We start from the raw sequence: 23,753 nt of genomic DNA, 5'->3' as shown, positions 1-23,753 counted from the left end.
CGATTTTTGCGGTTGCCGTTTGGAATATCATCTGCACCGGAAGTGTTTCACCAAACAATGACGCAAGTTCTAGACAGGCTGCCAGGCGTGCTAGTATATATTGATGACATTCTGGTGTGGGGCTCAACGAGACAAGAGCACGATGACAGACTAGTAGCTGTCCTGAAAGCGGTCGAAGAAGCGGGGATGACTTTCAATGCGCAGAAGTGCAAGTTCAATGTGACCGAAGTAAAGTTCCTCGGTGACATAATAACCGGAAATGGCATATCTCCTGACGCACAGCTCGTTAAAACAATGATTGACATGCCAGAACCAACAAGCAAAGCGGAGGTTCAACGTATGCTGGGTGTCCTCAACTATTTTGGGAAATTCGTGCCGCGGCTGTCGGAAAGAACGGCGTTATTAAGGGATCTTATCAAATGTCGCTCCGATTTTCATTGGACTGAAAACCACGCTAGAGAGTGGAAAAGCGTAACGCAAGTTTTGACTACCGCTCCCGTGCTCGCAATCTTTGATGCTCGAAGGGACACAAAGATTACATGCGACGCTTCGCGGAACGGGGTAGGGGCGGCCCTTCTGCAACGTCATTCTGATGAATGGCGACCCGTGGCATACGCGTCCCGTGTTTTAACACAAGCAGAGCAGAGGTATCCTCAAATTGAAAAGGAGGCCCTTGGCATTTGCTTTGGTTGCGAAAAGTTCCATCAGTTTGTCTACGGGCGACAACTGCTAATAGAAACTGACCATAAGCCACTCTTATCAATTGCGGAAAAGGCAATCGATGACATGCCACCTCGCCTGCAAAGATTTTTTTTGCGCTTGTTTATGTATGACTTCTGTTTGCAGTACATTCCCGGCAAGAACGTGGTTCTAGCAGATATGTTATCACGATCCACGGCTGATGGCAACAGCAGCAGCCGCCAAGACACTGGCATGGATGAAGTGGAAATTCACGCAGTCGAATCCCTGGGTTATATGGTGACGCCAACGACGCAGCGCGAACTGCAGAGAGAAACGGCGTGCGACGACTGTCTGCAAGCCGTGGTGCAAAGTCTGTCAAGGGGCCAACCAGTGGAGGGTGAACTCAAGCCTTTTACACAAGACCTTTCTGTGGTTAATGGAATAGTTTTTAAAGGCTCCAAAGTGGTCGTACCAAAGAGCATGCGAAAGAAAATTCTGTCTAGAATTCATGCGGGACACCTTGGCATGCAAAAATGTAAAGAGAGGGCACGTCGTCTTGTTTTCGGCCGGGCCTTAACAGTGAGATTGTTTCTCTGGCAGCTAGCTGTCCAACCTGCAGGAAATTCGCTTACGCGCACGCAAAAGAACCGCTCCTCATGCGGCCAACTCCCCGATGTGCATGGTACCGGGTGGGAGTGGACATCTTTTTCTTTGCTGCAGACTCGTACCTGGTTGCTTACGATGCATTTTCTAACTTCCCAGAGGTGCAGCAACTTCAGGACACTAGTGCAAGGGCTACAATTGCTGCACTCAGCGCTATCTTCGCAAGATATGGCGTGCCACTAGAAGTGTGCACGGACAATGGTCCTCAATTTTCGATCCACGAGTTTGCCGTGTTTGCACAGAACTATGACTTTACACATGTGACTTCGAGTCCCCATTTCCCTCAGTCAAATGGTTTGGCTGAAAAAGGTGTGCAGGTGGTCAAACGCATCTTGAAGAAAACCCAGGATTCCGGGGACGATTTCTGGCAAGGCCTGCTGGCCTATCGATCAACACCACTCGAAGACGGCCGATCCCCGGGGGAACTTTTGCAAGGGAGACGCCTGCGAGCCAACCTTCCCGACTTTGAAGAAGTGCCGAGCAGCAAGGTAGAGAAGCATCGCCAGAAAACGCAGGGCAAACCGTTGCCGAAGCTTTCTCGAGGCGACGTCCCTATTGGAAAAAAAGGCAATGATGTAAATATTGGAAACCAACACTGGAAACCTTGGTGGATTATGGTAATGGAAAATGCGTTGGAATGACTGGGCATGTTGGAATGCTGGGCATGTTGGAATGCCTGGGCACGTTGGAATGACTGGGCATGTTGGAATGACTGGGCATGTTGGAATGACTGGGCATGTTGGAATGACTGGGCAGGTTGGAATGACTGGGCATGTTGGAATGACTGGGAGATGTTGGGGCAGGGGCCATGCAGCAATGTTATGTCTGTCGCAATGAGACAGCAAATTTCAAAATAGATGAAGCTCCTACAGCCAGTTTTATTTTGTGTTCATGCTCCTCTTGCTCTTCTTTAGCCACTTGTCAATGCAGCTGGGCCCCATGAAACAGCCTTGTTGATGTACCACCGGTGCATGAGGGCTTGGGAAAACTGGGCGATGCACTCTGCAGAAAAGATTGAAATGAAAGAATTAGGATCCACAAGTTTTTATTCTTGCCAGTATTAGAGTGCTAAAAAAGTAAACTCCGTATTGTGGCCACAGGAATAAAGTGAGCCTAAATCAAGAACCACTGAAGCTATTCGCACTCAAAAAGAAAAATAATTTGAGGTTCTTATTCAATATATCATATGCTCGTCATTAAGTACCATCATCAGCAGCATAACTAGCACCACTGCAAGACAAAGGCCTCTCCTATATCCCTAAACATAAGCCTGACGTGTGCCATAATGAGCAAAATAAAAAAGCCATCGTTTTTTGTCCTCTGAAGGCTTTTAGTGGGGTATTAATAAGAGGGACAATATAAAGGTAACATCAGAAGGGTGACTGCAGTAGCACAGCTGAGATGTCGCAGACGATACACTACGAAAAGAGGCATACAATCCATTGATACATCAGTTGCAAAAAATAAAAACAGCAGCAAAGAAAAGGTAAAACAAACCAGTGTCAATGCTCCAAGCGATATCACTTATTTCCATAATTTTGAGGGACCACATGCAATGAAAATGTGGTGAGGTAGAGTCACAAGCGAAGGCCATTCTGTTCTCGATTTAATTATTACTAACTCTATGCAGCTGAATGCTTTTTCTGGTGTTTTATCTTGTTGTGTTAGTGACCATCTTCCTGTGTTTGCTTGCATTGAGAATGCTAGTACAATAGGAAGTAAGTCCACATAAATCACATACCAAGCTATTACAGAATCATCATTGAAATCCTTTAGGGATGCGCTCATGAAAGTATATTGGAGTAAGATAGCTGAACTTCATGATGCAAATGTTGCCTATAATACGTTTGTCGATTGCTTTAAACAGATATATCACGACTGCTTTCCTCTTGTAACACGTGTGAAAAGTCGCAGAATCCGCAAGCCATGGGTAACGCCAGAGCTTCGCGGAGAAATACAAATGAAAGACAAGCTGTACAGAAAATTTTTGAGCAGCCGGAAGGTTGAGGACCTTGCGGTATTTAAGAAATATAGGAACAAATTGACTAAAAAACTGCGGTCTGCACGAACAGCCTATCACGTGTCACTTCTAGATGTTAAGAATGCTCGAAATGGTGTACTATGGTCGAGATTAAATACACTTCTGCAGCGGGACAGTTCACACACTGCATTAACAAAATTAAATATTGATGGAAAGGAAGTTTCTGGCGTCGAACTGGCTAATGTATTCAATACTTTTTTAACGAGCTTTGCTACCCGTGCTATAACACGTGCTGCCGGATCTGACGCTTGCAAATATGTTCGAATTCAGAATGATGAAACAATTTTTCTGCACCCAGTCACGGTAGACGAAGTAGTGTCGGTGATAACAAATCTTAACATAGCAGTAGCTGTGACATTGATGATATCCAAATACGGCCAGTCAAGCATGTAGTTGACATAATTGCTCCCATACTTGCTCACATCTTTAACATCTGTTTAGAAACTGCAGTTTTTACGGAAAAATGCAGTTAGCAAAAGTTGTTGTTCTTTACAAAAAAGGAGATCGCAACGCCCTCGCCAACTACAGACCAATCTCTATTTTGCCAGTGTTTTCGAAAGCATTTGAGAAAATGCTGCATCTAAGAATGTCAAATTTCATCCATAAATTTAACTTGCTAACACCATTTCAGTTTGGCTTCTGCAAAAGCAAATCCACTGAACTTGCATTACTCCAACAAAAGGAATATATAATAAAGCAACTTGAAAACAAACCTATTGTCATTGGTGTATTTGTGGACTTCTCAAAGGCTTTTGACCTGGTAGATCATAAAATCTTACTAAATAAATTACACTACTATGGTATCCGAGGAAAAGCGCTCTCATTGTTAAGTTCTTATTTGTCGTTTAGACAGCAAGTGGTGTACATAAATGGTATACAGTAAATGGTATACAGTGCCAACACCTCGACTAAATCTTGGTAGGGAATGCCTTCAGTACACACTTCCATCTCTTCTAAATAGGTATATCCACATTAACCTCGATTTGTTTTCTTTTTCACGTCATGAACTACATAATTTGTTTTTGCATAACATTGTTTAAGTTTCATTATGTATACATATTGCTGTTTCGTGTATTCTCCGGTGCTTCCTTGATGTGCTTGTTTTTTAAAATTGTATAAACTCTTGTGTTGCCTCCCTGTCAATAATAAGGATTGTAGACTCGTCAAGCTGCCCAAGGGCAGCTTTTTTCTACGATTCCTCCATCTGTAGTGCTAGATGGGAAATAAACTTTGATCTGATTTATTCTTCAATGGGAACAGGAAAAATTTCTTGATTTAGTTGTGATGGCATCCTGGTCTGAAGCGGGGCAGCAACATTTAACATTAAGTTGTGGAAAAGTATTGTAGAGTATATGGAACACACCTAAACGAGCGATTTCCCCTTTTATGCAGTGATGTCTGGTGGTCAAATGAGATGACTGATTACACATATGCTGTACCAAGTGTCGCTGTTGGATTAAAGGGAGTTGGTGGCGTAGCATCAAACAGTTTGGTGCAAAATTGAAAGAGCTAGGGAATACTTCAGTTTGGAATCAATGAAATTTTTATGCATAAACTGTGCAGCATGGCAAGAGCACACAGATCATGACATCTCCTGATAAACCCGAGTGCCCTTGTGGTGCCAGCAGCATGTATCGTGATATGCTCCAAGTATGTGGGGCTGCATCTGGTTAAGGTTTCTCCATACCATTAACCCTAGAGGTGGGAAAGGAGGTCAATACGTTGTGACAAAACAATGCAGACAAGACAAGGACAACGAAGGAATAAATATGATGGCATGAGTGCTGACTATCGCCAATGTGTATTGGAAACCACGTCAAAATATATACACTGTGGCCTAAAAAAACAACGAACAAAGGGCACCTTGTGTCAACCACATTGCATGAGTGTAAAACAAAACAAAAACTGACAAAGAAGCATTTAAGAGCATGAACTCTTCCTTAGGAAGCGATAAAGAAGGTGTGCTAACACAGTGATTGCGGTTTTTTTTTAAATTTTAGTGGCCTCGATTATCTCACGCACAAACTTTTCTGTGTCTGTCAGGCAAAATGCAGAACATGAATTCCGGTTCACAGCGTTTAGGATCTGGCAAACAATTACAATTGCAATTGCGACAGTGAATCATCAAAGTTCTCCCGCAAGTTTTGTTCACATCGTCGTGGTGGTCTTTTAAACCTCTCAGTGACACACTTGCCTGTTTTCCCAATGTAAACATAGCCGCATTTCAAGGCGTTCGAACACACTGTCTTCTGTGCAGTGCACGAAGAGACTCTGATGGATAATCTCGGTTGACTACAGGTACTGAAACTTCATAGGGTTAGAAAAACAATATCGACGCCAACTCGACTGCCTATTTAACCGGTGCGACCAATTGTGGATGTAGGGAAAGGTACGTACAAACTTCCTTTTGGGAGTTACAGTCTCGACGGGGGCACAAAAAGAATGTTTCAACTTCTGCTTAAAGCAATCAGCTAAAGACACTGACAAAGGTTCTGAATATCCAGTAAAGGACAAACGGCATATGAGCTGGGCAAAACTGGATGTCATGGCAATCAAACAGGATTTCATTAAGGAATTTTTGAAGCAAAGGTTAGTGACACCTCTTGACCAGCTTAGACTGAACCGAAGAAAATGGTAAAAGTAGCTTGTTTTCCCCTGGCTCGTAAGCCCAACAAGTGTAACCACCCAAGATTAAGATCCAATAAATGTGATGACATATTATCCTCTATAATTTCAGTGGTGATTCAAAGTGGACTGAGGCTTTGACTGAACTCCTCTCTCACCTTAGACAATGCTTCGTCAGGATTGGAGATCCTGCAATAAGCCACGTAACAGCGGCGCTAATAGTTTTTTTTGCAAAAACAAGCTATTCTGAAATGTAATAAAGGTGGACTGAAGGTATGAGCTTAAAAGTGCGACAAAATTATTCACCAAAACGCCTGAGACGTTTGGAATGCCACTGCTCCATTTAGGTTAATGAATTCTTCAACACATTATTGATCCTGATTGAGGGATGGCGTAATATAAATCCTTGATGTCAACATAGCACCCCATGAAACTGGTGCGAGAGTTATTGTGTAGAAATTGCGTTACTTTCTCTGCAGATCTTACACGAGAGGAGTCATCAATGCTCAGCAACTTAATTTTATGTCGCAAAGAGAAGGCGATTTGTTTCTGACAGGTTCCATTCTCTTAAACTACAACCCTCAAGGAGCAGTCACCTTTATGGGTCTTTGCGGTAAAGAAGATAGCTGGACAATTTTTCTTACTGAAGTTGATGGCATTAGCCTGATGGTTAAACTCTAGATTGTTAATGTTTCTTGGCACTGGACTTTGCTTTTAACAAATCAGATAGTAAGTGGCACTCAAATTCAGAATACACTGCATCTGTGGCCTTGGACTGAAAGGCGCCTTTCGATACGACCACAAAACCACCGTTTATCAGCAGTTGAAAGCAAGAGGGCCCACCCTCTTAAATACGACACAGTTCGGCCTGTGGGCAAGTTCCTAAAGAGGGTTCAAACCGTGACACTGCATCAAAACATCCCGAAACACACCTGTCACACTCAGGTCTGTGCGTGGAAAAGGCAACTCGTCAAACCATGGCAAGCATCTCCACAATAGTTCTCTTCGGAGGAACGGAAAATTTTGGTCCATAAGCACTTCAAGGACCAGACGAGGCAGCGACTCCAAGCTGAAGGTGTGCACCTTGTTGTCAAACTCTTGTGCCTGAAAACAAGCCAGGGAGTGGCTGGTTGACGGTGTCACGCACCGTTGACCAGGTGAAAGCCATCTGGAATGCCACTTTGCAGCCACTTTGCGCTCACTAGCCCGGAGCAGAGAAGCCAAGGCACGAGTGTCTGAAAACAAGGTGCACAATGTCGACACTGAGTTGCTGCCTCGTCTGCTGCTTGAAGCATATACGGACCAAAATTTGCCATTGTTCCTTCGAAGAGGACTATTCTGGAGCTGTTCGCCATACTTTGACGTCTTGCCTTCCTGTGCCTGGACCTGAGCGTGACAGGTGTGTTTCAGGGGGCGTTGGTTGATGGGGTGTCGTGGTTTGAACCATGCCAGGAACTTGCCCGCAGGCTGAACTGTAACGGGTTTAAGACGGTGGGCCCTATCGCATTCAACTGCTGATAAAGAAGGTGGTTTTGTGGTCATGTCTAAAGGCGGGTCACTGACCAAGTCGAAAGATGAAAAATGACGTTTCGGGTCCCATACGGGGCCCTTGTTCACAATCATGCTTCGCCCTGACCAGACGGTGTTCCGTCGAACCTTGGACTATGTCTAAAGGCGTCTTTCTGTCCAAGGCAACGGAGGCAGTTAATTCTGAGTTCAAGTGTCACACAACAGCTGATTTGTTAATAGCAATGTCCAGAGCCAAGAAACTATGTAATAATCTAAAGTTGAACCATCTGGCTAATGTATCAACTTCAGCAAGAAACTAGCAGAGGTGCCAATGAGAGGTCAAAAGACCACCGTTACAATGTGAACAAAGCTAGCAGGGGGAATCTGATGTTTCATTGTCGCGACTGCGATCGTTTGCCACATCCTTTACGCTGTGAGGCGTAATTTCTTGTGCTGCATTGTGCTAGACAGACACAGAAAAGTTTGTGCATGAGATGATCGAGGCCACTGAAATTGTAGAAAAAACTCAATCAATGTGTTAACACACCTTCTTTATCGCTCCCTAAGAAAGAGTTCATGCTCTTAAATGCTTCATATTCAACTTTCGTTTTGTTTTTGACAGATCCAAAGTGAATGTTACAAGGCGCCCTTTCTTCATTCTTTTTTTAGGCCACAGTGTATATATTTTGATGTGCTTTCCAATAAACCTTCTTGAAAGTCAGCACTCGCACCGTCGCATTCCTTCCTCATCTTTCTCTTCTTTGCGCTGTTTTGACACGATGAATTACAAACAAGACCATTCATCCATCTTGCAAAAGTCAATACAGTCAGAGTAGCTGAGATAGTTGGGGCATCCTTCTGAATAATGCAGTCATAAAGACAAGGTTGGGACATAAAGACAAAGACTGTTATTGAATGGCTAATATTAATGTACTTTAGTAATGTGCTTGGTTTGGTTTATGGGGGTTTAACATCCCAAAGTGACTCAGGATGAGGGACGCCTTATGATTTTGCATGTTGATATGCTGGGCTTCATAAGAGAAGAAGTACAATAGTTTTTTAAGGCCAGCCGTAGAACAGGAAGCAATGAATCTACACTAATATCAAAGAATGAAGGCTCAAGCATGAGAGTGTAGCTAAAAGGTTATAATGACAAACATGAAAAGCTTTGGAGAAATTCAAGTCGATGACACTTGCCTAAAATAAAGAATCTAAATTTGGGTGAAAATCTGTTGTGAATTCAAAAAGTTGGATTGCACATTAGTAAAGAGAATGGGAGCCGTGATGACTGGTATAGAAATATTAGTTTGAATTATGGTGGCAAGTAATATGCTGACTCATTTCGTGCTCTAACAGTTCATGCAAAATGCACATCAATAAAATAGGAGAACAGTTTGGGGATCAGAACGGTTTCCAGCCTTAATTATTGACAGGTCAGCTTCAGGTTGTCAGGGATAGAACCAAGAGGTTTGGATTGGCTAACAATTATTGGTAAAATCTGTCTTCAGATATCCTCAGTAGTTTAAAGTATGTCAGAAGGCTTCTCACACAGCCCTCAGGTACTCAAAAGCTTGTGCTTATCAATGACTTTCGAGACATGATGAGAAGCAATGGTTAATGCAGTGAAACGGGTAACAAATAACTGATTTTTCTCAAGAAAGTGCCCATGGAATATGCTGTCAAACAAATTCCCAAGGATCCTTCAATTAAGCCCAAAATGACAGTTTATGGGTAGCCACTTTGTTATAATCATCACATACAAAAAAAGAGACACCAGAAGCCCTCCTTATTCACTGAAAACAAGGGAGAATTATGAGACATCATTCCGGCACACAAAATCACACGGATGAAGAGAGTAGACTCCATGGACACCATATTTCAACTGAGGTTTATTCCACAACACAGGCTTTTTATGTGCAAAGGGGTACTAGTGATCCCTGGGGCTGAAAAGTATTTCCGCCACCAGATAACAATTATTCAGGACGGCAAAAACCAAAACAAAAAAACATAGGGGTAAAGGTATCTTGCCACTCACATTAAACACATCGGCACGCCTATGCATCACCTACCTGGCTGACCCAACAAACATATTTGCCTCCAGATAATCTATTTCTTTTTCTGGAGCGCTGCAGAAGGGCTGCTGACATAATTCTCTTTTTCAGCAGAGATACAAAAGGCTTAAAAAATTTCCCAGCCCTTTCAAGTGCTAAACTTGCACAAGGCATGTGTTTCTTTCAAAAACGCCTTGCATGCTCGCTTGTGCGAGCAAAGGCGAATGTGCTCAGCTAAATGACCTCTGCCACTTAATGAATCAGCTGTCCTGCAATGTTCAAGCAAGCGTTCATTGATGCAAGCCTCGTCTGTCTAATGTAATGTTTGCCACAGGCAAGGAGGATGCTGTACACCATGTCAACCTCATGTTTAACGAGGGGTTTGGTGTGCTTAATTTTGTAGGCAGGCTTTTTCGTAACGTCATTTATCAGGTGGCACATGCATCCCAGCTTTCCCAAGCTGAAAATACGACATGTACATCGTGTTTGTCACTGGCCTTCTTGAGGCGGTGTGACACCTGATGGCAATAGGGCACAATGACAGGTCACTGTTGCGAATGTGCGTTGTCTTCCGGCTTGCGCTGCCCAGCACACTTCATCTCTCGAACCTGGCTTTCTACAACTAAGGCTACAATTTCTCCTGTGAAAACTGCCTGCTCCAGTCTCCTTACTTGCGCATTGATGCTGTCACAGAGTCGTGACAGCGTCAATGCCGAAGTAAGGCGACTGGAGCAGGCAGGCAGAAAAAGAAATAGATTATCTCAACGCAAATGTGTGTTGGGTCAGCCAGGTAGGCAATGTTTAGTCACGCCAATGCATTCAACTTGAGTGACAAGCTAACCTTACGCCTATGTTTTTGTTTTTGCAACATTGAATAATTGTTACCTGGTCGAGGAAACACTTTTCAGCCACAGGGGTCACTAGTACCACTTTGCATGTAAAAAGCTCATGTTGTGGAATCAACCTCAGTTGAAGTATGGGGTCTATGGAGTCTACTCTCTTCGTTCATGTGTTTTTGTACACTGGAATGATGTCTCATAATTCTACCCAGAACCAATTAGCTCAGCTCTCCATGCTTAGCAAAAACAAGCCAGCAGTAATGAAACCAGTTCTCATGTGTGCACTTTTTCTTTTACATCTGTGACCTGCGATGAGTGGCATAAAAACACATATTTAAGTTAACACACATGCATCATAATGTTAATATTCGTAGTCAAATAGTATCACATAATGCAGCCAAAAACATGCAGACATTTCGCACTTCATGCATAGAATGCAACGGTTAAAAGACGAGCAATATTGAATGTACAACTTCAAATGGCCTGCAACCGGCCCATTCTGACAGCCAACTAATATTACTCATATAAAAATGTAAACATATCAGGCCAGAGCTATCCAAACTGCTCCAAGCAGTAGCATTAAGGAAAAGAGCAATGAAAGTAAGAGAACATTTCATGGCAACCACAAGAACAAAGCACAATGCAGTAACAACTTACAACACAGCTTTTGACTTCATCTGCTGGCCACAAAATCCATGCCATTGACTCGGACTGGAAGACAGATGTGCCACCTGCGGATAAAAATTTCCCATTATCACTATGACAAGAGTACAAAAACAAGCATGCGAACTCGGTCCAACAGTGAATATCACATGAATGTAAAAAGATCAGGAAAAATATACCTGCCCAAGTATACGCCTCAATACAAAGGAAAACTACCCCGTTTAAAATGCATCAGTTCCCCTAGCACTAGTAAAGGAATCTTGCTATGAGCAAAACAAATCTGCGTTCGAAAGCGTAGATAAACATCGTAATAACTGAGACAATTATTGCGTCACTTGTTTTCTTCAGAAACCAATTTTCAAACAGCAGAGTGATCGAAATGCAAGATCCTATACTCTGGGTAGCCAGAAACGCTATCGGTATCATAAAAAAAAAATCTTCACATACTCATTTAAAAATTAGATCCTGACGGCCGGAAATTAACTTTCGTTGGTAACTGCAACCTGAGACAGTGCTTTCTTTATAGTGGGGTTTGAATTCAGATGCAGAAAATGGGCACTGATCGTATTGGAGGGTTCCGGATTAATTTAGACCACCTAGAATTTCTTAACGTGAGCTGACATCGCACAGCACAGGGGCATTCTTTTTTTCATTTCACCTAAATCGAAATGCGGCTACTGCCATCAGGATCGACCCCACGACCTAAGGTTCAACAGTCTAGGGCCGAGCAAAAACCGCGGCGAATAAAAAGTGTTTCAATCCCCCTCAAAGTGCTAACGCTATCTTGAAAGACAATCATACATTTTACGCACAGCCAAAGTGCCGGTCCTTGAAACGTGCGCGGTGGTGTGAACAAGCATGGGCAGAAACGCGTAGAACGAGGCATATACGAGGACAAATCTGTGCTCAACAAGAAACAAAACGCGCAAACATGCGCATACCAAAATCATGCAAAGCTAGCGCACGCACGGTCGCATCCCCTTTGCCAAAACAAGTACCGACAGCGACAATTCTTGGCAGAGCAACTCACCGCGGCGACAGCAAAAGCGCCTCAAAAACGCTTTTTATAGCATTGAACACGAATACTGCAGCAGTACGACAGGTCACCGTTCCAGCATTATATGCTTCGGATAATGCACGAGTACTGCTTACCTTTTCAGATGATTGCGTAGTCGTGCAGAACGCTGTTTGCCTTCGTGTCACGGGCACTACACCAACCAGTGAGATTTCAGCACGAGTGCTACGTAGCCGGCACTCTCTACCACGTAGTCACACAGAAGAAAATATTCCGGGCCTTATTTGGAACATTTCCACCGCGACACTGCCCGCGCGTCTTTGTGCCTGGACACCCATCCTGGACTACACAAAGAAGCGCACAGACTGAAAAGTTAGAGAGACCAGAAAAATGACACTTTGCCTCGAATAGGCTACGCGACAGCACTGCGCGATTGTGCACCCTTGAGCAAGAAGAAACACACGCAAACCACAACACAGTTCACGACGGCTCACAATTCAAGTAGCGAATTGTAGCAAGCGCCGAAGCGCGATGCACGCGACGCAGCACCCGAACCGCCATGAGGGTTATACAGAAAAACAGCTACCGGCAGCCACCTGGCGGTGACAACCAGTTTTTGTTTCGGTTTCGTTGTGAAAAAGCTTGTATCCTACTTTTTATTTTATTTTTGGTATTTTTATTGGGTATTCAGCCGTATCGGCATCCACAGAAATTGCAGCGATTGCGAGCAATTACCACTGGTAGAAACGCGCGAATTAACGACCTGTTGCTTGCGCTGCGGTTGAAAAATGCCTGAGTTCTCACGGCAGTATGGCTTGCTGCTTTGCTCATTCACGAAATTACATGCCGATTTCTGTTTGTATGGGGAAGTTTTTTTTTATATTGATGGGAGATCAGCAAGGCTAACAAAATACCCAACGTAGCAGTCGTAGAGAGTAGGTTGTCGTAAAAACATGGTGACGCTGTTTGATCGGCAGCACGACGTGAGAGGCGGCAGCGTTGAAACGCGCGTCGAGAGAACAACCTCCATGGTATATGCTTTCTTGAGACTACAGTGAAGGTGTGCATTTTTTATAGTGGAGTTCTCTCATCCAACGTGAAAACCAAATCAATTCTTAGTATGAAATATGCTGTGTAATTTATATCCTAGTGTGTTTATATATATCTGCATTTCTATTTTGAAAAACAGTGTTGTACTGGTAATTGTGTACCGAGGTGCATGTATAAGAGTGCAGCCTTGTCGAAATATTCTGTGTATATATTTGTATTCGTAACCCTTCTACAAAGAAGCTGTGTGGCCAGCTATGTGGTTAAAAATTTGTTAATTGAATTAGTATATGTCTTGAAATGCACGCTCAATAAAATTTTCTGAATGAAATTGAGTGTTCGGATTCAGGCATGCAGGGCTCTGCAAACCTGCAATTTATTATTTTGTGAACAATGAAGTTAAACTTTTTCTCAAATATTTTGCTAATGATAATCTAAGCCCAAGTATATAAGTCGTTACTTTTTAAAAAAATTTTCTGAAACTGTCAAGTCAACAAATGCACGTGTAAAAAAGAGAAATTTGTCTTGCAGTTTTTATTCTAACAGCATAAAGTGCCAAGTGTACAGTCTTTGTCAAAAGTAACCAGGCTGCATGGTTTGCTTCTAGCTTGTATAGTGGAGCCCTTGTGTTATTCCTAAGGATCAAAACGTGTTGGAAGGTAATAAGACCCTCAGTCCTTACCTTTAGCTACCATTCCAGCTTTAGGGAAGCTGTGAGGGATCCACTGTACGAGCTAGAAGCAAACTATGCAGCCTGGTTACTTTTGACAAAGACTGTACGTTTGATGGATTTGACCCACTGAGATTGTTAGTGCATTGATGAGTTTCATTTTGTCAACCATATAGGCACATGCATGCAGTATCTGCTGCCCAGCATCGGCCATTCAAATACAGCCATGGTTTGTGCCATGCCAAACAAGTAGGTACAGTCGTGGGTAAAAAAGATTAGCACACATGACGGAACACCAGAGCGCCGGAATGACAACGCCTGGCACTGCGGGTGGCGGAGAGGCTGATAACGGGAGTGCCGGGCCGTTCCCATTCTACAGTATTAAGGGGGTCTGCCACGGACAGTAAAATTGCTGCGGACTGCCACGGACAGCAAATTAGCGGACTGCCACGGACAGCGAAACTGCTGACTAAAAGCAGCGCTATCATATATTGTTCCCGCGAGTTCCTTTTGACAAACCATCGCGGACATAAAAAACCAGTAATAAAAAGAAGCCATCTGTGCTCATGATAGCCGAGCCAAAATAAATTCCGCAAGCACAGTCACGTAGGGTCGGCACTTCAACGCTCGGGCGGTGCACGCTTGATAAAGCTTACTTCCTGCCCCCCCCCCCCTCCCCCCTAGGCTGCAAACATGGAAACGGCCCGTTAGGCAGTTCTGCCTACCGCAGCGCCGCGTGGTGAGATATACGAATTCTGATCGCCAGTGATCTGTGCTAATATTTTTTGCTCGCGACTGTACACATCCATAGGCTCCCACCGTGGTTTCCACATAGTCCAGTGTTGCCTGCCAGGCCCACCGAGATAATCACGATGGATACCACCAAGCCCATCCCGTCCCACCGTGTTCACTGAAGTGTCCAGCGTGGTTTCCATTCAGCCCAATATTGTTTACTGAAAGTGCCAGTGCAGCCACCACAATTTCCACTCAATCCAGGGTGGCCCAAAGTCGCCATTAGTGCATCCAACATCTCTCCCATTCGCTCCAACAGCACCCAGCGTGGAAACCAACACTTCCAATCAGCCCACCGTTTTCTCCAACATGGAAACCAACACTTCCATTCGGCCCACCGTTTTCTCCAACATGACTTTTGCTGGAATTTTCAACAGGGGTGGTAAGGCTGCGAGGAACTACAACGTGGGCCCGGAAGGCGAGGGTAGTAAGCGCTCCGGCTCCAAGGTCGTACCAGCTTCTAACGGAAGATGGAAGAATTCTGCGACGTAACCGGCGACATCTCGCAGAGACGCGAGAGCGGTATGCCGAGACGAGCAGTGACGACGGTGGCGACACAAGTGGGCCAATCGACAACCCCCGGGTACCTGCCTCGCCTTCGTCGCCTGGTACCTGCCTCGCATCGCAGGCCTCGGGTGGGCCGCAAAGGACTGCTGGGGAACCACCGTGCGCGGCCAATACAGCGGGAAGCTCGCCTCCGGGTGCCGTGCAGCCACCAGCATTAAGGAGATCGTACCGGAACAGGAGGGCCCCGCAACGCCTTTGCTATGACGAGGAATTTAATCAGTGCGCTTAACTAATCCCTGTTGCTGCAACTGTTTTTGTTTGTTCCCGCGAAAAGATGTATCAGGCACGTATATGACGGTGCGTCTCTGTCGCTGACATGCGCGGTGCGAGCTGCCTGTTATCACTAGCGGGCTATATAATCGGCACGCTTCAATAAACACACGTTCTTCTTGTTCTGGACATCATGCTGTTGCCACGTTCTTTCCAACTCTGATACAGAAGGTATTTATTCGAATATTTATTTGCATCTGTAGTGCGCTGAAGGCGAGGATGTTGCCCTGTATTTATGAGTTAAAATTGTATTTTCAATGCCACTTTATTCAGAGCGAAGAATCTCGGCTCCCTTGCAGTGTGGTTCTCGATTGCACTTTCCACGGCAGCACCATCCGAGTCGCTGTGGTTCAGCCCGATCGAAGAGCTGTGGGACCAACGCCAAATATACAGTTACGTAAGGTTCTCATGTTGACAGAAATAGCAAAAGTTATTATTTCTGGCGTTACTCGATTGGTAATGAGGAGCAGCGATTATAATATACTGATTGTCCGCTGGAAGAGTATGTATTTTACAGAAATATGCATTTTTATTGACATGGATATAAAAGGAGATTGTGTGATTCCGGTCCCGGCTACTCCTTTTCACATAATGATACTAAAATACCTGAACTTTGAACAAAACGTTCAACACAGTAAAGCTGCAACACACGCAATTCCCAGTACAAATAACGCAATGAGTAGGCCAGATATCCAACAACATAAAATATAAAACCAAACTAAACGCACTCATATTACCACATGAAATAAAATGTGGATATACTGTAAGCAATGATAAGCTCTATACAGAGTAAGAGGTATAAAACCCCCAAATACAAGAAATCAAAGAGAAACAATGAGCAGTAACAATAACAATATCACATTTATCAGCGATACGATAGAAACGCACATAATCATTGCCAGGAGTCTGGAGAGCATGAGCCGAGGCGCAGAATCCCAGAATTTAGACAAGCACTATCTAGTTCTTCCCCAGGAAGCCACTGTCTTCGAACGAATATTTCACCGCGATATTTCACCCGTTACTGGTTTGGTTTATGTTTTGGTTTATGGGGTTCAACGTCCCAAAGCGACTAAGTCTATGAGAGACGCCGTAGTGGAGGGCTCCGGAAATTTCGACCACCTGGGGTTCTGTAACGTGCACTGACAACGCACAGTACACGAGCCTCTAGAATTTCTCCTCCAAAGAATTTCAACCGCCGCGGCCGGGATCGAACCCGCGTCTTTCGGGTCAGCAGCCGAGCACCATAACCACTGAGCCACCGCGGCGGCGATCACCCGTTACTGTCGCACATGTGCTGGCTATGAATCACGCTTGTAGAGATAAAATGGTTCCTTCGCGATCAAAGCGACTACATCGCCAGAAAGGAGAAAACTTTTCAGGGAAATTTGTTAGTTTTGTAATACTACTACTATCAGCTATCTGCTATGTTACTACTATTTGACTACTATCTGCTAATAACACTTATACTTCAGCCATACAGAATGAAATTTGTAAAGAGCGGACACTGGGCGAAATATTCCCCTAGGAAATATGTAAAGGATTAGCTTATATCCCTTCTGTTTTTGACGCCGCCAGCGTTAGCACACGTGGGCATGCGCGCGCGCGGGAGGCGCGGGTGTGTAGGCGCGCGGGCGAGCGGCGACAGATCATACGGGTTACGGGCAGGTGAGGTAGAACGAAACCAGGGGCGCGATTACGAGTTTTTGTCTCAATTTTGAGACTCTGACGTCAAAATGACGACACCGCGAGTTGTTGACTGCGGTATCAACCAATTAGCAGCGAGGTTGTGGTGTCTAATAGTAGGGTTCCACCCAGGAAGCATTTAGTTGCGCAATAAGGGACCGTATACTAAAGTTTCGCTGTAAACACACAGTTAACTATCTGAAGAATGTTTTATTTCGCTAAAAAACTGTTTCAAACTCAACGACATGAAGCAAAAGAAGAAGCGTCCTCAATTTCGCAATTAAGTTTGCTCTTCAGTCACTTTTGCTGCCTCGAGTTTGCGCTGACGCGGGAAAAGCGTCGGTAGCGGCGGCTAGGCGGCGTGAGCTGACGCCTGATTCAACCGATTCAGCCTTATCCCTCCACGCACATATTCAGCCATCGATAACATGGCAGCCAGAAAAAAAATCAGCTGATTCGACGGCTGTCCTCTTTTTTTACACATTACGCAGAATCAAAGTACTGCGCAGACGTCTTAAGTGCGCGGAAAAATCTGTTTAAAGGCAGTGATTGCTATACGAGTCTGCCGAGAACAATTTGGAAGGAGCGCTTGGCTCGAAAACCGGCGAAGGCAGCTTTAAGGCAAGTTCACACTGGCGAGTTGCAATCGTCGCGCTAGTATTCTAGGCGACCGATTTCGGTCAATTAGTTACCGTTTCCGAAGTACATGTAAAGCGGGGAGGGAGCGTAATAAATCGATTTTAGCCTGTCGCGCGACCTCCGCGACTCGCCAGTGTGAACTCACCTAGCCTGCTATCGACGGCAAATGTGCTCAAAGGGCGATGCGTAGTTCTATTTATTTTTGTTCAGAAAATACCAGGCGACCATGAAAAATCACACTGCAGCAACTGCCGACACACGGGAGCAGACCGGTGCAGCTGCTGGGAGCTTGCAATCTCACTGCGGGAATTAAGAGCCGGCACGCGCCCGGTCACTGCGCCAACAATCACTCACGACGCCTCGTAACCAACTCATGCCGCCCGCTTCGGGTTAAGCACTTGACATTCGTGTTGGTGTTGTTGCCGTTCCGTTCCGATGATGCTCGGATGACGCCGCCGGGGATACTGCGGTGGCGAAAGTTTATGCGAAGCAAGTCCTCCTTCGCCGCTTCCTTGTTTTGGGGGTCTCGCCGGAAAGCGAGCACCTTCGGCGACTTAACTTTGACAGTGGTCTCCGCAACTCACCGCAAACACTTGCACAGTCGGTTGGGCTACGCCGACGTTTACTTCATTTCCTACGGTGTCTTGAAACTCACCGGCGGCGAAGGCGCGCACAGGCACTTGCCGCTCCACTGACCGCGCACTCACCCGCACACCTCCAAGTTCAACGGCGAGTTCGTCGCACAGCCATTATGCTCCTTCCTATGTCAAAACGTCGAAACAACTCGTCCGGCACGTCAAAACCGTCTTCATGCACCCTCTTACACCGCTGCTCGCGCGGCCACCGGCCATGTAAACAACCGCCATTTTCTGTCTCGAGCGGTTTGAGACCACTCGTTCCAGTCGCAAGAAATCGTCTCAATCGGCTCGCATAATTAGGTGAGCAACGTCAACACTTTTGGCACACTTATGACGTAAGCCGGTGACGCAAAAAACCAATATGGCCGCTGGTCACGACCGACCAATAGGAACGGGGCAAATGAGACACTTTTTGAGACACTTTCCGATTGAGACGATTTTGAGCGACTCGTAATCGCGCCCCAGGAAACGGTCGGCTGCACTTGTGAGCGTGCAGCGTCTTTGTACGCTCGCACACTCCGTGCTTTGGTGTCTGTCTTGGTCTCCGACGCGGAACTCGAGCGGTTTCTGGCGACGGCAAGGTGAGAAATGTTTTAAAAACTGCGTGCTCAGCAGTTTACGCTGAGCACGCCGGCCGGCGCAGTATGGCGCAGGGGTGAAAGGCACGCCTACAGGCTCGCTCCTTGGCACCAGCCGTGACACCGGTTCGTGCGCAGTTAGTGAAGAGTGCTCATATGCCTTGTGCGCTTGGCCTTGCCGTTCATTTCGCATTGTTGTGCGTTGAGTTGCTCGGGGACGCGAAGTTTTTATGGTCACCAACAATGCACTACTTCTTTCGAGTGATATTTGTTGACGGTCGGATAAAATATGTGGTTGACTTGAAAAAAATGGGCAAACAAGTCGTAAACTAGTTTTGCCACGTTGTCAATACTGGCGCGCAATTTTCAAGACTCCCCGGAAAGAAACGTAACACATAAAAAGCTAAACAATTGAAACTTGTGCATGGAAGGCACCGTCGTGTACTCTAATGAAAACGGGCATTGCACCCGCATAGTGCGCTTTACGCTTTGCTTGTGCGCTTTGCAAAACGACTAAGAAAAAAAGTAGACTGGTAGGATTTTCTAAAGATTCTAAAATGTGGAGTTGGTGCTCCCAGCATTGTCTTCTGCGCCTGCGAAGACATGCAAATTGTACCCTCGCATTAGTTCTCAGAGCCCCAACAAACTGTGAGCGACTTATGGGGAGGCCTTGTTGTAGCCGACCGGGTACCAAAGCTTTATCGAACAAAACGCTCAGTGGACCTTGGAATGGTGCTTGTAGATGTCAGGCTGCACAAAATAACGTCGGGGAATCGAAGAATGCTCGTAAATCATTAGGAGGTTCATCTTGCATGTGATGCAATAATGCTCCGCATGCGAGGTTCGTGAAAAGCATGTTTCCTTCTTCATAATTTCGCCGCTTTTGCGCATTTTGCCCGTTAGCTCAGTTTTTGTGCAAGGTTTATGAGAACACCTGCTCCTAGTTTACTTTTCAGCTGAGGGTGCCCGGTGGTAGTGAGAGCCACTGCTGTGCGCCCCTTGGCAGTAGGAATTGACAACAAGAAGCGCGGAACGAAATTAGCGATGTGCTAAATGGCGATGCTACTATATTTGTTTTGGGGTTATATACAGCAAAATAACTGTTCATTTTACAAAAGCACCTGGTGTCTTTTCTGGACTGTCAATGTTTGACGAACGCCGTGGCCACCTGCGCTGATTTCTGGTCAAGAGCGCCCGGAATGTAATTTTCCTCTTTCAGGACCAAAAGTAAATAGAATAAGAATAAAATAAGAATAGAATAAGAGACCATGCAGAACAGGAATGATGCGCCACGTAGGCGCAGCAGGCCGCAGCGCATGCTAGCATTCAAACTGCGCACGCCAGGAACCGAAACCTCCTCACCCCGCCGCTTGGTGCGCTACAGTCAATTGGGCCACTGGGCCCTATGGGAGTGCCCGCTCTTTATGAATCCTCTCTGTGCTTCAGCTGCGAAGCACTTGTTGGCAAATGAATTCTGGCAGTACATAGCGGCAGCCAAAAGCGATTATTCGATGAACAAGAACTTTAATGCCCTTGGCGGTACGAGGCTAGGAATTTTGGGCAGCATAGACTCGTGGAAAGGGCATGTGTCTGCTGTGGTGCTAGCATATTCACACCCAAGAAGTTAAGCTGCGCGAAGCGAGCGCATCACAGACATTTTTCTCTCTCCCTATGGCTCAAGCTGCCGGATTTGGCGTGGCGTTCTAGCAGGCGGGAGAGGCTTGAGAGCGGCTACGCTTGCCTTTCGGCTACCGCGCGTCCCTTCCACGCGTCTGGACAGCTGAAATTCTGCTCCCCATAGCACGAAGGGCAGTGTGTCGCTGCCTGTCTAATAATTAATGTTGGATGCTTTGACTGCCAGTGTCACAAAATTGAGCGCATTTTTGAAAAAGAAACAACAGCGCCGCTCGTATACCACTTTCCGGCGCATGTCGTAAAACAGGGAGAAGGAAACCCCGGAGAGCGACTAGCCTTGCGTGTGTGGCTTCCCCCTCCATCACCCCTCGCCGACGCGACGCGCGGGAGGATTGCGTCAGCCATGACGTCGAACCTTCTCGACTGTCGAAGACGTTTCTATGAGGGCGTAGCCTTTCGTGTGCTAAGAGATGCTAAGAGCCTTTCGTGTGCTAAGAGAGATATACCTCCCTCTTCACTCGCGCGTCGGCGGCGGCTCCAGGCCCTAAAAATCTGTAAGCAACTCGAAGCCACTCCCGGTTTCGACATATGGGGTCGAGCGCACGGCGCGAGAAGGAGAAGGAGACTGCACAGCCGATACTATGTGCATGTGCGCGCCTGACTTGGCGCGAAGAACAGAGAGACGTGGAGCAAGTGTATATAAGAAGGGTGTTGGCCGCTGTCGACTTGCCCGAGCCGCCGTTTAAGCTTCAGAGAAGCGCGCCCGCTCGACTCCCGGGAAAACACCACTGCGCCCAGCCACTGTCCAACGGGGCAGCGTGCGCCAGTCTACGGGACGGCAGCTTAAACCTCCGTCGTGAACCTGTGGTCGTCGGACTGTCGCAGTGCCCGGTGAACAAATTGTGTTTTGTATGGTTGCCTCCCTTCTGCGTTAGTGCACTTTAGGTGCAATAATTCCTTTGTATTGCAAGTGTAACATTGCACGAGTTGCACTGTTTTGTTGATAACTTTGTATGTGCCTGTACTGCTGATTGTAAAATCCTCTGTACCGTCTCATTACTGTATAAAGTTTGTTTTGCTTGTGAACCTTGGGCTCCGACCCATTCTCTGGCTTGCAACCGGCGAAAGCTGGGCACCAAACGACTAAAAACCTCTAGTCACTTGGTAGCTGGTCTCCGCAGAGCTTGCCACGCTGAGTCGAGGGCATCTCTCTTTCTGAGACGGCTACTCCCACACATCCTAAGGGTGTCTGCGAACGCACGCTACTGCGCGCGAAGTGGTGACAGCCAGCCACAACTCTATAATTGTAACCATGCGTCTGAGCGCAAAAAGTTTAAATGTATTTAGCGGCATTTACTTATTTGCAAAATCATGAAATTATTTAACACATTTGATTACAACCGCGAACACCGCCGCTATGATCGGGAAAGAATCACACTTTCATCTCAGAAGGCATATTTTTGAAATGTACTCGAAGTCATCGCACATACACGATGTATATCTGCAATATTACCGAGTTGAAGTTGTCAGTTTATGTGCCTGATGAGCGATATGTACTTCAATTATTCAGTTGCTCACCTTCTGTGCAGGCTTGTGTACAAAGGACCTGTTATAAATCTCATATATGCGATTCTCCACACTAAATCACATTATGTGAACTGAATTTGCCAGACTCCTTCTTGCTTGTAATGGCGGGGAGATGGTGATGCGAAATTTGTTTAAGAAGATGTGGTGAGCCGCATTCTACATTTTTAGACTGTAAGCTATCTCTCGGGGTCTTCTGGAAGTACTTGAACGGTACGTTGAGACAGTGGGGACAAGAAACAAAGAAGCGGTGAACCTAAAAAGGGCCTTTCTTGTAACAAGCGGAGCAGCGCAACTGCACGAGGCCAAGAGAAGACAAAGGGGGAAACACGGCGCTTTGCATCCTTTTAGCCTCGTACCATTGGGCTGCTTCGATTCTTACTATGTGTAACAGACTCGCCCGTGAGTTTATGTCCTACAGCTTTATTTCTACTTGCTTCGTTCTGGCCGGTAAGCTGTTTTTGCGTCAAAAAATTGGCGCAGGTTAAGTGGCCATTACATCTGGTACAAGCATATCAAGTGATGTGTTGGTCACGGTGCTTCAGTGCATGTGTCCTAAGATGGTCGGCGCCACGTGAATAGTGCGAAAGCTATGCTGGGCACAATTGCAACTCCACACCGGCCTGGAGCCGTCCATATGTCTGAGGAATTTTGAGAATTCGCTTCATGGTTGCTTCGGGGCCGTCTGTTGAATGACGTAATTCAATACATTCGGTTCCGGCCTTTTGACTGGCCCCTTTTTGTGCTTGTGTACGCGAGCACAGACCCTAAAATACCGAAGAAATTGCTGAGGGAAGAATGATATCCAAAGGAGAAGACGCCGATGCTCATGTTCATAGGGACGGATTTGATTTCAGGTCATAGATGGAAAGTTAACGCAAACCTCATTCTTTTTACGTTAAGAGTCCCGTGTCGCAGAAAAGCCGATGTCGGCGGCAGCGGCGTTGGCCGCGAGCGAAAAATCCCAGCAGCAATAATAAATAAAAGAAAGTAGGAAATCGGTCGAGCGGGAGCTGGAACCAGGACCTCCCGGAGTCGGGAGACGAACACGCTAACCATTCCACCACGCCAGCTCAATGCTTTGGAATGAACAAAGGCTCGTTTGGGTTTTCTCTAAGAAGGGTGCGTTAGAGGCATGTACTGTGGTGTATATTAGTAATTATGAGCATTGCAATTACAGAAGTCGCGGTTAATCGAGTAGCTAAGCACGTTTACGCTACTTTGCCTCTTCCCTTGGCGCCCACGTAGCGCTGTCAGGCGGCGTCCACTAAAATCACTCCCTCCTCCTCGCAATGTATGGCACTGTCCCAACAGATAGCGCGCGACGGCAGCGCCTCCCGCTCGTCCCCTTCGGGCGCAGTGGGGCCGTGCCGGGACGCAGGAATGACGCGGTGAGCGGCGAACAACGCTGCGCACATCCAAGACGCGTTCACCACAAAGCTTGCGGCTTGCTGGCCGCTCGTTCGGCGCGGAAGCAATGCTGGCGTTCGTGGCATTGCAGTTCGTGGCATTGCACGATGTACCGACGAACTATGACTGCAACCTGAGTTTAGGCGAGAAGTG

At 46.1% G+C, this 23,753-nt stretch overlaps 1 protein-coding gene and 1 long non-coding RNA gene across 4 annotated transcripts in view; both read right to left on the bottom strand.

The window, feature by feature from the left end:
- Positions 1–2,198: 2,198 nt before the first annotated feature.
- On the bottom strand, positions 2,199–12,625 carry LOC149326868 (uncharacterized). Its single transcript, XR_016286491.1, has 3 exons — positions 12,225–12,625; positions 11,067–11,140; positions 2,199–2,346 (listed from the first exon to the last, which is right to left on the bottom strand). It is a non-coding gene; the product is annotated as an uncharacterized LOC149326868 (long non-coding RNA).
- A 3,049-nt stretch (positions 12,626–15,674) lies between these two features.
- Positions 15,675–23,753, bottom strand: part of LOC149326867 (uncharacterized) — a 43,743-nt gene continuing 35,664 nt past the window's right edge. For all 3 annotated transcript variants that reach the window (XM_089564110.1, XM_089564108.1, XM_089564111.1), the window contains exon 10: positions 15,675–15,800. In XM_089564110.1, coding sequence (XP_089420236.1) covers positions 15,699–15,800 — 102 coding nt within the window. In that variant the 3' untranslated portion in view covers positions 15,675–15,698. The remainder of the gene's footprint in view (positions 15,801–23,753) is intronic.

Source organism: Amblyomma mixtum, chromosome 10, assembly GCF_055824585.1.
Source record: "Amblyomma mixtum isolate Tamu chromosome 10, ASM5582458v1, whole genome shotgun sequence".
Lineage (NCBI taxonomy): Eukaryota > Metazoa > Arthropoda > Arachnida > Ixodida > Ixodidae > Amblyomma > Amblyomma mixtum.
The sequence above is the reverse complement of the archived record's forward strand: the minus strand, read 5'-3'. Positions and strand labels throughout refer to the sequence as shown.